The sequence below is a fragment of the Centropristis striata genome, chromosome 5 (assembly GCF_030273125.1).
Source record: "Centropristis striata isolate RG_2023a ecotype Rhode Island chromosome 5, C.striata_1.0, whole genome shotgun sequence".
Taxonomy (NCBI): Eukaryota; Metazoa; Chordata; class Actinopteri; order Perciformes; family Serranidae; genus Centropristis; species Centropristis striata.
In genome coordinates this window covers 20,233,392-20,246,724 of record NC_081521.1, presented here as the reverse complement: position 1 = coordinate 20,246,724, position 13,333 = coordinate 20,233,392, and the positions used below count along the sequence as shown (strand labels likewise).

Sequence of the window (13,333 nt, the reverse complement as noted above, 5' to 3'; positions counted from 1 at the left end):
CTTTTCTTCTAGTCACGTATACTGGATGTCATCAAAAATACAGTGTCAATACTTGTTAGGTAACTTAATCTCTCTGTCAGAGAGATTAAGTTACCTAACAAGTATTGACACAAGGTGCATGTTGTCACACTTTAAGGATGAGACACACTGTCATTTTTAATGTCACAATTGTCAGAGTCCCACAAACATTTATGTGCATTTATTCACTGATTGTATGGGTAATTAGTCATTTAGTAGTCATAGTCATTTAAACTTATATCAAAGCACTGCACACTAAAGATAATGTTAGAAAAAGATATTTTAAGTAAGCACAAACGCATAACACTTTTACTGTGTGCATCACAAGAGTTTTACCTGGTTGGTGATGGTGCTGTCCCGTCTCCTGCTGGGCACCGTCCTCCAGTAGCTGTGGTCACTGAGGTGAGATGATACGTCACACATCTGTAATGGTCAACATACAGTTTAGGTTAGTTAGTTTATTATTTGCCTAATTTAACACAACTAAATGTAAGTGTAAATTGAATAAAAGTGTCACATTTAGCCTTCTGATCCTGAGATCACTGATTTTTCCCTTAAATAAGTTATTTTCTCTTCTCTGTGTACAGTAAATGTCATTGTTCCCTTCTTGCTAAATGTCAGAAAAAGAAAACTGCTAAATGCATGACTGCAATCAGTTATTCAGGCCTTTACCAACGTCTTCACTGCAATATTTCATGTTTAATAGATGTGTTTATATTTTTGACTGAGCTATAACTCTCCACAGCAGACAGGCAGCAGCTGAGGCCGTCGAGCTTTCAACGCCTCAAGGCCCAAATTCAGTCGAAAAAAACTGCTTTGAAAAAAAGTCTGAAAATTATTGAAAACTTGTGAATTCTCACATTTTCAACGATAACTTTTTAGAACAACTAAACAGGGTTCGGTTAGTCACCTTTTTTCGCTGGGCTCTTGCTCACTTTTGAAAAAAATCGTCGAGTGAAACTTTCTCCTCCAATGTCTCAGAGTGAAATGGTGATTTGGAAACGAATTTCTTCAATCTACAGTCTCCATAGCAACCAGCTTCGTACGTAAACAAGTCTCGCTGCTGATCACAGCTGGACTCCAGAGCTGTTGGACTCATATATATATGACTCATACATATATATATATATATATATATATATATATATATATATATATATATATATATATATATATATATATATATACTGTCCAGGGTAGGGGGGGGCAGAACTGGGCCCTCATTAAATTATGGAATAATTAAAAAAATAAATAAAATGAAATAGGCCTATTTGTGGAAAAAATATGTAATATTTATTTGAGTTAAAAGCTTTTTATTTGTTTTCTTCCTAATTGTCCTTGAACTAGTGGTCAAGAACCCCCCAACACAAAAATGGTTTGGCCACTGATCAAACTTTGATGTTGCCGTTTGATTTGAAGTTCAGTACGCTCAAAATGTCCGGTCAACACAAGTCCGGTGCTCAGAAACGGAAAGAAAAGAGAAGAAGAGAAGAAGAAAATAGAGGCCTTAAAGATTTTATGAACAAATATTTTTTTTAAAAAGGTGGTGACGGTGAAGCTGGCACTAGTAAAGTGAACGTAGAGCAAGGTAAGAAACAGCGCAGCCAATGTTTACAGCCTTGTAACGTAACCTAACAAGCTCGCTCTAATGTTAACGTCCATTAGCTTGTATGAAAGCCTGACACAACATCTTTGACAGAAAAAGTTGAGTTTGGTAGCAGAGAGGATGAGACAGAGAGGGGAGAGATCCAGCAGCTGTCAGGTGACAGAGAGAGTGATGCGAGAGGGGCCCGCTGCCCCGGAGCGGAGAGACAGGCTACCGGTGAGAGAGAGAGAGAGTCACAGTCACAGTGGAGCGGGAGGGGTCCGCTGCCCCGTCGGAGAGTCTGAGCAGGATGGATCAGAGTCCGATCACACACTTAATTTCAGCGATCCTGCATTATGGCCAACTCGAGTGACCGACTCTGATAGAGTGAACCACGTACGTGTGATGGCAAAACGAACGCCTTTCTCAGAGAGGGCAAAGGAATTGCCAGCAGATGGAGAGGGCAGGGAATTTCCAAACTCTTTGACATATTCCACATCCCACAATGGAAGGGAAAAAATCGATAGGGACTGGATAGTATATAGCAGCTCATATATATATATATATATATATATATATATATATATATATATACATACATACATACATACATACATAAATACAGGTGCATCTCAATACATTAGAATATCATGGAAAAGTTAATTTCCAATAGCTGTGTGTCTTTTTCTCACAGACAGACCTGAGACAGTGTGGTTCTCATAGTATGTTATCTTGTTTAGGCTCGATACCAACAGCAACAAGAACAACACACACACACTCACAAATTGTGTATCATAACCTTCGAAGAGACGTGAACAGCTGTTGGCCTGTCCATGTCATAAGTAACTGGCCAATAGGATTCGATTGCGTGTAAGTCCAATTTCTGTAGAAACATTAAATTGTGAATTAATACAAAAATCTGGGATCCTGCGAGAGCTGTGTGTTTACTCTGGGCCAGGATAAATTTTAAGGTGCTTTAATTAGTTTTTAAGTGTCTTAACGGTCTTGGGCCATCTTATTTATCTGACCTGCTTTTACCACATAAGCCCTCGCGGATCCTGAGGTGCTCTGGCACCGGCCTTTTGATTGTTCCAAGGGTTCGGACCAAGCTTTGGATCAGCCTGCCAGAGAGCATCAGGATGGCAGAGACTGTTTTTAAAAGGAGGCTCAAGACCCACCTTTTTAGTTTGGCTTTTAACTGACTTTGTTTACCCAGTCTTTTCATGTATTTATTTATTTAGTTTTTCAGTTATTTATTTATTTATTTATCTATTAATGTATTTGTCTTCATTTTATTGTGTCTTAGCTGAGTCTAAATTGTGTTTTTTTATTTTTTTTATTTTTAACTTTTTAATTCAGATATTTATTCATTTATTTTTAGCTGAGTCTTTACTTATTTATCTACTTTTTAGCATTTTAGCTCCAGTGCTTCCTCATGGGGGCCTCCACACTGGGAGGTGTGTCTGGTCTGCTGGCTGGGGGCTCGTCCTGGAGGCCCCCCCCCCCCCCCCCCCCCCCCCCAACCACATCCATTCCATGTATTCATTCTGATATAGGTACACCATGTTATATGTATTATGCTGTACACTAATATTTGATACATGAACTACAAGCAAGGTAATGGTCTCAGAACATTTTAACATTTTTTTTTTTTAGAAACTTTGGAACTAACAACAACTGAATTGAAAATACGAATAAATAAATAAGAAAACACAGATCTTCATCAAATTAAGAATGGCAAAGACTGAAAATAAATAAAATGTAGACATACAAATGCAATAAAAATAAACATAAAAATTAAATTTAAATGTACATTTATATTTGATGCATGAACTACATACAGGCAATATAATGGTCTCAACATTTTTAATTTTTAGAAACTTTGGAACTTTACCAACAACAACTGAATTGAAAATAAGAATAAATAAATGAGAAAACACAGATCTGTATTATAATATAATATTACATTTTCATTCGAAATATGGGTTGGGGCATGTTCATTTAATTCAATGAGGGTTTTATTGCCCATGCTTTTTAAAAAATGTTTCGTTAATCAATGTTGTTAAAACAAAGATGTATGCTTGGCGCCCCCTGCCAATTTGGCGCCCTAGGCAGCCGCCTTGGTGGCCTGTAGGAATAACCGGCCCTGTGGAGGCCCCAAGGGCTGGGTGGACTGGGGAAGCTCTGCCCTGTGTGCGGAGTCCCCCCTGGTCTGCCTGGGTCGGCTGCTCTGCACCATGTGCGGAGTCTAACCCTGGTCAGGGGCTCTCAGTGTGGATGAGCCCCCCATAGGTGGTTTTCCTCTCATGGTTCCTCAGTGCCCTGCCATGTTAATTCAGTGATACTTTGTGTAGTGTGTGTGTGTGTGTGTGTGTGCGCGCGTGCATGCATATATGTGTGTGCGTGTGAGTGAGTGTGGGTGTGTGTGGTGGATGCGTGGGTCTGTGTGTGTGTATGTGTGTTTGTGTGTGTGTGTGTGGGGGGGGGGGGGGGGGGGGTGTTGCTGCATCTCTGTTTTTATATTCTGTACAGCACTTTGTGTTGCATTCATTGTATGAAAAGTGCTTTATAAATAAAGTTTGATTTTGATTTGATTTGGGCTTACCAGACATCCACCAGGGAGAGTTATAACATGATAAACCCTGGACGATGATGGTGCACTTCTACCCTGCCATCATGGAGTCCCTCCTCACTTCCTCCATCACCATCTGGTACACTGCTGCCACTGCCAGGGACGAGGGCAGACTGCAGCGTATAATTACATTTACATTTACATTTAGTCATTTAGCAGACGCTTTTATCCAAAGCGACTTACAGGAAGAGTAAAAAGCAAACAATCAAGGTATAGTGCAATAAGAGCTATTAGTGCTAGTGACAATTCTTTGAGGAGTAGACTTATCATGTGGTCTAGGAGAGAAGATGCTCTCTGAAGAGCTGGGTCTTCAGGAGTTTTTTAAAGGTAGAGAGGGACGCACCTGCTCTGGTAGGAACTGGTAGTGTGTTCCACCAGCGGGGAACAAGAAGTGCAAAGAGTCTGGATTGCCTTGGACCAACGGGGGGCAGAGCCAGGCGCCGTTCATTGGAAGAGCGCAGCGGTCGTGAGGTAGCAATAATTAATTAGAGTAATTCCCTCTTCAGAGAAGGCGATCGGCTGCAATCTGCCATCCCTGCAGGACCTGTACATCTCCAGGCAAGATTGTAGCCGACCCCTCCCACCCTGGACACTATGTGTTTGAGGAGGCTGCAGTCCATCAGGACCAAAACCTCCCGCCATAAGAACAGTTTCTTCCCGTCTGCAAAAGGCCTCATCAACAAGGCCAGAGACCCCCACTGACTCTCCCTGTGCACCCTCTAAACCAGCTATTCTCAATCTTGGGGTCGGGACCCCAATTGGGGTCGCGAGATGATTTCTGGGGGTCGCCAAATCATTTTTGAAGTCAGCTCTGTCTCCACTGTGTTAAAGTGTTCATGTGTTAATGTGTTTTTGGTCACTTAATGTATTTTTTTTGTCATTTTGTGTTGGGTTTTTTTTTCATTTTGTGTCTTTTATTTGGTCATTTTGTGTCTTTTTTGATCATTTTGTGTCTTTTTTCAAATCATTTTGTGGTCAATTTGTGTCTTTTTTGGTCATTTTGTTTCCTTTTTTGGTCATTTTCTGTTACGGCTCCACCCACACCCTCCTCCTCTGCTCCTTCACACCCCTCTGTTCCGGCCTCAGCCACTCCCAGCACCTCAGCTCGCTCCCAGCGGGCACTCCTCAGACACAGCTGCAACAGGTTGAGTTGACGAGGTGAAGGAGCCGGATCACTGCACACCTGCTGCCACTCTCCAATCAACCCCTCTGCCTACAAGACTCCAGCTCTCCTGCCAGTCATCGCCAGATCTTCCCTGATAGTTACCTGGCAAGTACCTAGAAGAGACGCAGACTCCCTGCGAAGTGTTTGTTGCTGTTGCCTTTTTGCCTTTTGGCCTTTTGGCTTTTTGACCCTTTTTGCCTCCTTGCCTTGCTCCAACTCACATTCAACCTCTCTTCCCACAGATCTCCCCTCTCCAGCAGTGATCCGGCTTGCCTGCCTGTCAACCAGCCCAGTCACCTCACCTGCTCTTCACCTCCAGTTCACCTCCGGTTCCCCTCCAGCTCACCTCCAGCTCACCCAGCCTTTTCCCCCCACATCACCCTGCTAATAAAACCCTGAACTCTACTAAATCCTGCCTCCTGTGTTGTGCGCTCGAGCCTCTCCCCGCTGCCCCTAACAATTTTCTGTCTTTTCTGGTCATTTTGTTTCCTTTTTTTGGGTCATTTTGTTTCTTTTTCGGGTGATCCGAACTGTGCATGTGAGATTCTGTTCAGTGAGTGGGGATCGCGGACAACATGCATGTTAAATTGGGGGTCGCGACTCAAAAAGGTTGAGAACTACTGCTCTAAACCATAAGAAAACAAAGAGCAAAGAAATAATAACATCAACACAAAGCACTTTGTACACTGTTGAAAAACTTTCCTGTAAATCAACAGGTTGTTTTAAGTCCTGCAAATTTTTGACAAAGAACAACAAGACAATTTAAATGTATTTCATCATTCTGACCCAGAGAAGGATAGAACCTGCAGCCTGGAGCTCCAGTCGTCACGACACAGAATTCAATTAAAAATATATTTAATAATAATGAAACTGAGCAGCAGATGCAGCAGTTTGGACTCATCATCACATCTTCTTTTACCTCTTCGGCCTGTATTCGACTTTTGACAGTTTTACCTGTATCATACCCAGGTACAGTCCAGAAAATGAATCTATTTTTTTTTCTCAGGATTTCTCAGGAAATTACTTTTATTACAAATATTAATCATATAATGGAAATGGAAATCTGTTATCGGGAAATTATTTATTTCTTTATTTTTATTCATTTATTTTTTAACAGTACTATCCAATTGCTTAATGATCTTGAATGTTAAATTAGTGAATTCTGTGGAAAAATGTAAAATGCAAAATTAAGTCAACTTTCTGTTTTTATGACAGTTAAAAAAGATGTATGTAAAAAAAAAAAGCAAAAAAATTGTAAAATAAGTTACAGTTGTTTACTGTTATTTGACGGTAAGTGTTTAGCAACTTTTTCTGCCAGACTTTTTGCCGTTTTTAACACATTCTTGTTTACAATGTACTTACATACCTTTTTATTTCCTTCAGATTTAGCATCAAACATCAGCATGCAACATCAGACTGCCAGGCTTCTCTTCCTCCTCCTCCTCCTCCTCCTCCTCCATCCTCTGACATCAGCTGACCTGGAGGAAGCAGATAAAGTGTCGGTGGAGGTCATTGTTGACAGCTCCCCCTGCAGCACCACCTGTGGGCTGGGCGTCAGAACTCAAACCCTGTGTTCACTGAAAGATGGCAATACAGCCATTGAAGAAGAAGCTGTCAGAAGAAAAGATGGAAAAGAGGTAATCAGAGAAAAACACCTCACACTAAATGATTTAGAAATGTAACTGGCTTTAACCCTTTATCAGGCAAAGAACTATATTTGGTAACTTCAGGTAATATTTTGAGAAAAAAGTGGCAAATTTACTAGATTAAAGTGGCAAATTTACAAGAAAAAAAGTCGCAGATTTAAGAGATTTAAAGTGGGAAAAAAAGCTACTTTTTTCTCCCAGATTCACCACTTTAAATCTCATATATCTGCACATTTTTTTCTCGTAGATTTGCCACTTTAATCTCGTAAACATTTTTCTCAAAATATTATTTTCGTACGTTTTTTTTTTTTTTTTTTACACATTCTGGCAGTATGTAATATCCTCCAATATTCTTTAGGGTTGAAATTTGGAATTTGCAAGTATTTCAATGAGTGCCCTATTAAGGGTTAAAGTGGTGAATCTGGGAGAAAAAAGTAGCTTTTTTCCCCACTTTTTTCTCGTAAATTTTTTCATGCAGATTTGCCACCTTAAATCTCTTGAATCTGCAACTTTTTTTCTTGTAGATTTGCCACTTTAATCTAGTAAATTTGCAACTTTTTTCTCTAAATATTACCTGAAGTTACCAAATATAGTTCTTTGCCTGATAAAGGGTTAACAACAATAATCGTTATCATGTGCATGTGGCGATGGTGTAATGGAAGGTGTCGGAGGAGTGTCGTGTCCGTAAGGTGAAGTGTCTGGAGTCGTGGCAGTGTGGACTCAGGACCATGACTGTGACTGCAGGACAGAGAGTGGACATGGACTGTCTGGGAGAAGTCATGCAGGCGATGGGGAGGTTCTCCTGGAGGTGAGGAAAGTCTCGAAACCCATCGCTGAATAAAATATATAACCCTCTGAAACCCAGAGCTGTTTCAGGGCGTTTTTTGCTCTTTTTACATTTTGCTCACTATGTCCTTGTATTTCACTGCAATATATAAAATCTATATAAATCTAAAAATAAAAAAAATAAAAAGTCCCACAGCTCTATGGAATCAGCACAATCATGGCTAGAAGTGGGAACAACTCAAACATGTGTTTTGTGCAGAATAACACAGTTATATATGATAAAAAAGAAAAAAAATCTATTTATCTGATAAATAATTTTTAAATGTAATTAATTAATTGGAATAAAATTGAATTTTTATAAACAACATTTTTCCAAGCTCCCACAAGCATCATGAATATTTAAAAAAAAAAGTTCAACATACATATTGAAGTATTGACATGTTTCCAGCCTCTCCTGTCCTCTCCTCACAGCTCTGTGTAAACAGATTTTTCAGTCAATATTTGTCACGTGACCGTTCGTCTTAGCAGAATCAATCATGGCTTCACAGTGTCTCTGTGGAGCAAAATTGATGTTTTTAACAGGATCTGGTTAGTCCAAAAGCGTTATATAAAGAGACATGTGGAATAAAGTGATTTTGACAGAAATAATACAATTTTAAGCTGCATTTTAGTTACTTCTTCTTCATGGAAACATTCCCAACCTATGATCTGTTCAAGGACTATCGAAAAGATAAAATTTCCACGATAATGCCTGTTTTAACAGTTTCTTTCTATGATATACAATGTATTTTTGGTGAGGTTTTTTTTACTGATTGTTTCTCTTATTAAGTGTTTTTAACTTGTTTCCAGCAGGGTGCACTCAGGAAAAAATGAGCTGTGGGCTTATATTCATCCTCCTGAAAAACAAACCCTTTCATATTCCCAAATGCAGTTTGATTATAAACGTAAATGTATTTAGGCATTATAATATGCATTATTTAAGCATTACATTCACTGAAATATTGATAAACAAGAGTCCACTACAAATAGCATCTCAAATTACAAATAAAGGAGCCACTTAATAGAGCAACTAAACAGCAGTTGGAATGTCTCTGATATTTTTGTACATCCTTGTTAACTTCCCTTGGCTTTTCTTGGAAGCCCCAGGAGAGAGGAGACACAGCAACAGGGATTAAGACCGTCCTTTTAATCAATATGACAATTAGATCTGTCCATCATCACACCGATTTTATGTCTCAGGTGCTGAAAAAGCTTGCACCTGTGCATCCTCTCTCCTCTCTCTTCTCAGATGCATTTCAGGAATTGAGACTTCAAATCAGAGTGCTGAGATTGATTTACTTGTCTTTCTTTCTTCTGTGACTCAGGGTGTCGTGGCGTTACGCTCGAGGAATAATCAGCTCTGACGACTCCCTGTTCACTCGCTGTGCTGCTCCTCTGTTGGACCGAGTGGTGCTGGACCCCGTCAGCGAGGAGGATGCAGGTAAACACACTCTGAATTTTGGTTTAAGTTCAAAACTCAATTTCACGGTGGGCTGGTGATCATTGTTGGACCACAGCAGAAATTTTAAGTAAAATTTGAGAACTGAACTTTCAAAAAAAGATAAGGTTGAATGTTCTGATGTTCTCTACAGTTGCTGACTCTAAACTAAGTAAAAGTGCATGTTAGAGAAAATGTTTAAATGCTGATTTCTGTATACAAATGTTTATACCTTCTAGATATAGAAGGGTTCAAAAATGTATTTACATTTTTCCCAATTATATCACAACACCTAATTGATAAAAATGCCAACAAATTAACTAACCATGTCATTTTCAGGTACTTATCGCTGTGTCGTGCAGGATGCCTCTTTCCGCAGGGTGAAGAGGGTCTACTGGGGGATACGGGTTCTACCTGTCAGGGTGCTGAATCTGGACTATGAAGGCTCTCTGGCCCAGTGGGACTCCACTGGAAACCAGCACAACCTGACCGTGACAGACCAGCAGGACTACAGCACGGCTCTGACTTACACAGTACGGTTTGCTTTAAGAAGTGAAGGGGAATCATGATCATTTATTGTGATAACTCGCTTAATTGTTTACATTTAAAAATCTGACATATTGTTGTATAAATGGCGATTTTCCATTGAAATCATAATGGAAAACATTTCATGGGCCAGGCCAATAATGATCCTTCTCATCAACATCTGGACACAGGTGCTGATCAGTCTGGGCCTGTCAGCTGTCACATCTGGACTGATGCTGCTGGGCCTCTACTGGACGGTGAAGAGGAGAGAGCATCGACATCACTTTGACAGATGCTGCTGTGTTTAGTTACGCCAAGCGGTTTATTTTTTGGCAATGTTTTAAAAGTAGAATAAACTGATTTTCACACGCCCGCCATCATCGTCAAGGGTTTATCATGTTATAACTCTGCCTGGTGGATGTCTGGGAAGCTCCGTTTTGGTTCCTTTTTTTTTTTAAAAGGAAACTTTTGTAACCTATGATCTGTTCAAGGACTGTCAGAAAGCTCAAATTCAAATGATAATGATTGTTTTTACGGTTTCTTTATGCCACAGCTGTCCTAAATTAACAGCATTAATGATTACCGAAATCAAGTTTTATGTTTCTGTAATGGTTAATACACCAGTATGTAGAACATCTTTAACTGAAATGATATTTTTAATGCTAAAATATAATTATTATTGTTATCCAGGATTCTTAAAATGTACTGCTTTACAAAAAAACCAGCAAAAATTCTTAAAGTACATTATTATTCCTTGATTAAGATTTCAAATTAAAGTTATTTATTCGCATTCCTGAACAGAGATTTGTTTTAATAGTTGAATGTTTTGCTTGATTCATTTCGGACTTCTCAGACTCAAATTTGGGTATTCATAACATGAATTAAGTTTGTTATTTGCCAAATAAACAACAATTACATTTTAGTTTCAAACAAGCTTTTGAAAGATTTCTAAAATATTTATGACAGGTGGTCTAAGATATTTGTAAAGCACTGTATGTTTTAATAGTGGGGTTCACAGGGTTAAAGTGATTATGTGTGAACTTGTTTTCACTGCCCCCAAGTGGCCAAAAATATCAGTTACTGCAGGTTGATCTGGAGGTTTTGTTGGGGAGTTTGAACAATAATTAGAGAGTTGACAGGAAACCTTATTTTTACCATCAGTTCATATTAAACCGACAGAAAGCTCAGTGGAGAGATGACAGAAAAAGAGGGAGAGAGAGAGAGAGAGAGATGCAACAGCTGCTGTCTGAGGAGGCTGGTGGATGTAAACATGGCTGGACACTCAGCTGAGGACAGACTGGGCCTTCTTTCACAGAGGACACTTTGACACGTCAAAGAAGGAAAATAAAGAGGTGTGAATCATACAACTAATGGTGGCTGAATTCCATTTTGCTACTTCACTCTCTGGGACCTGCATTTCACTGGGACACATTAATAGAACAGAGTTATTGTTAATGATATTAGTAACACCTCTGCTGTTCCTGCTGTGGCAGGTCAACGTGTCTGCTGTGAATAAGACAGATGACTAACAGACATGGAGCTGTTCTTGATATTATGTATAGCCCTCAGTCACAGGTGAAAGGATTGGATGTAGAAAATGTAAAATTGTCCAATATTGCAACCAACAAAATGGTTTAAAAATGTAAAAAAAAAAAAATTTCAGGGGATTTTTGCGATAGCTATATTCTTGTTGATGTGACAAAATACTGAAAAATATACAGAAAATTTTATTTTTTATTCATATTTTATAGTGTATAAATAAAAATCATACAACATAATAAAAATCAACCACAAATCCAAAATTTATACCACAAAATTGTGGTATAAAGTGCAAATATCAACAGTTGCCAAATGCCAAAAAGCTGCTTACATAAATGCATAAAAAATAATTAGCCAACAATATATATAGAATATATATAACAATCTGAATGGGGACATTCTGCATAACAAGTACTTTTACTTTTGTTACTTCAAGTACAGTTTGTTGCTGGTACTTTTGTACTTTAACTTAAGTAAGTTTTAACTTGCCTACGTCAAGAAGTAGGAATGTTGGCATTATTATGATATGTGGTATTTTTTTTTATCATAAAAAAAATGGTAATATTGTGAATGATATGATATGGCACACCCCTAGTTGATAAATAAATATGAATATGACAAGTTCACATTCTGAGGTAAATGTCACTGTTCACAGCAATCTGAATGTTCAACTGTCTCATGTATGTAGTGGATTAAAAATAATAAAGATACATCAGGGAAATTTAATAAAGAATGTGGTAACATTTTTCCAAAAAAAAAAAAAAAAAGGACTCTGACTGTTGATAGGAGTGTTATTTTTTGTTAGTTAGACAACTAATTTTAAAAACTTGAGACCAATCAGAACAAATGTAGTGGCATGTTTTCCGATCATACTAAATATAGTCTTTGTGGAGCGTAACAAGTGAGTCAAACTAAATGAACACAATCAAACTGTTGGACTTGACACAGTTTATATGCGTGATATCTGTCAGCAGGTGGCAGTGTTGCTTCATCAAAAGGCTCTGAAGTGCAGCATGAAGTTAAGTATGAACCCATTGATTCATTTCCTCTGTGACTGTGCTGTTTGATGGGACTCAGCTGCCACAGTGGAACGAATCCGATTAAGAGGGTGAGAGAGCAAAGGACCCACTGAAAAACAAGATGGTGCATCTCAGATTATATGCGTGCATTACAATACAATTCAATTCAGTCTCATTTTTAAAGGCCAGAATCACAACTTTGCCTCAAAGGGCTTTACAGACTGTACAGGCTACATTACCATCTGACCTTTGACCCTCACACTGGACAAAAAAACTTCCTTAACAAAGAAACCTCAGGAGATCAACAGAGCAGGGGTGGTAGATGTGCAATAGGTGTGGTTTGTATAAAATAGATCAATAAAGCTGAATAGAGTAGATAGAATGTGAGAGGGGAGAGAGACAGAAGAATTAGATGAACAGTGACAACAATAATAGCACTAACCCTATAATGAAGTCTGTGACTAATGATAGTTGCTGTGGAGCTGGTAAATAGAATGAAATAACAGTAATAGTAGCAGTAATAAAAGAAAGAATAGGATTAATGGTAATAGTCATTAGCCAGGTTTCCATTAAAGTCGATGGGAATTTTGAAGCAAAATTTTGAAATGTTGCATTGAAGAAAATGTAAACTAGGAATGTTTCTGTCAACTGGTTTAGAACGAATAAACAAAGCTGCAGTAACATGCTTTGGTCAGAAGATGGCAGTGTAATGTGTTGCTGTAGTAGAAGTAGAGAAAGTAGAGAAAAACAACAAAAAAGAGGTTGCTAATGGAGAGAATTTGGTTAAATTGGGCAACTCATAATTGTTCTTTCATGTCAGAGGAAACAGCTGATCAGTCATGTGAGTTAAATGTTCGCTACGTAAGAAATTATTCTGAAAAAGCGAAAAACATGCAAAAACATGAAAGCATAAATACTTGTATGCTCATTTTTGAAAGTTT

General features: G+C 38.6%; 1 protein-coding gene across 1 annotated transcript; it reads left to right on the top strand.

Annotated features, from left to right (window-relative positions):
- The first annotated feature begins 6,010 nt into the window (after nucleotides 1-6,010).
- tmem81 (transmembrane protein 81) lies at nucleotides 6,011-10,206 on the top strand. Its single transcript, XM_059333577.1, has 6 exons — nucleotides 6,011-6,369; nucleotides 6,784-7,037; nucleotides 7,709-7,854; nucleotides 9,197-9,312; nucleotides 9,649-9,842; nucleotides 10,026-10,206. The coding sequence occupies exons 1-6, from the start codon at nucleotides 6,282-6,284 to the stop codon at nucleotides 10,140-10,142; spliced, it is 915 nt and encodes a 304-aa protein (XP_059189560.1). The 5' UTR covers nucleotides 6,011-6,281; the 3' UTR covers nucleotides 10,143-10,206.
- The last annotated feature ends 3,127 nt before the right edge of the window (nucleotides 10,207-13,333 follow it).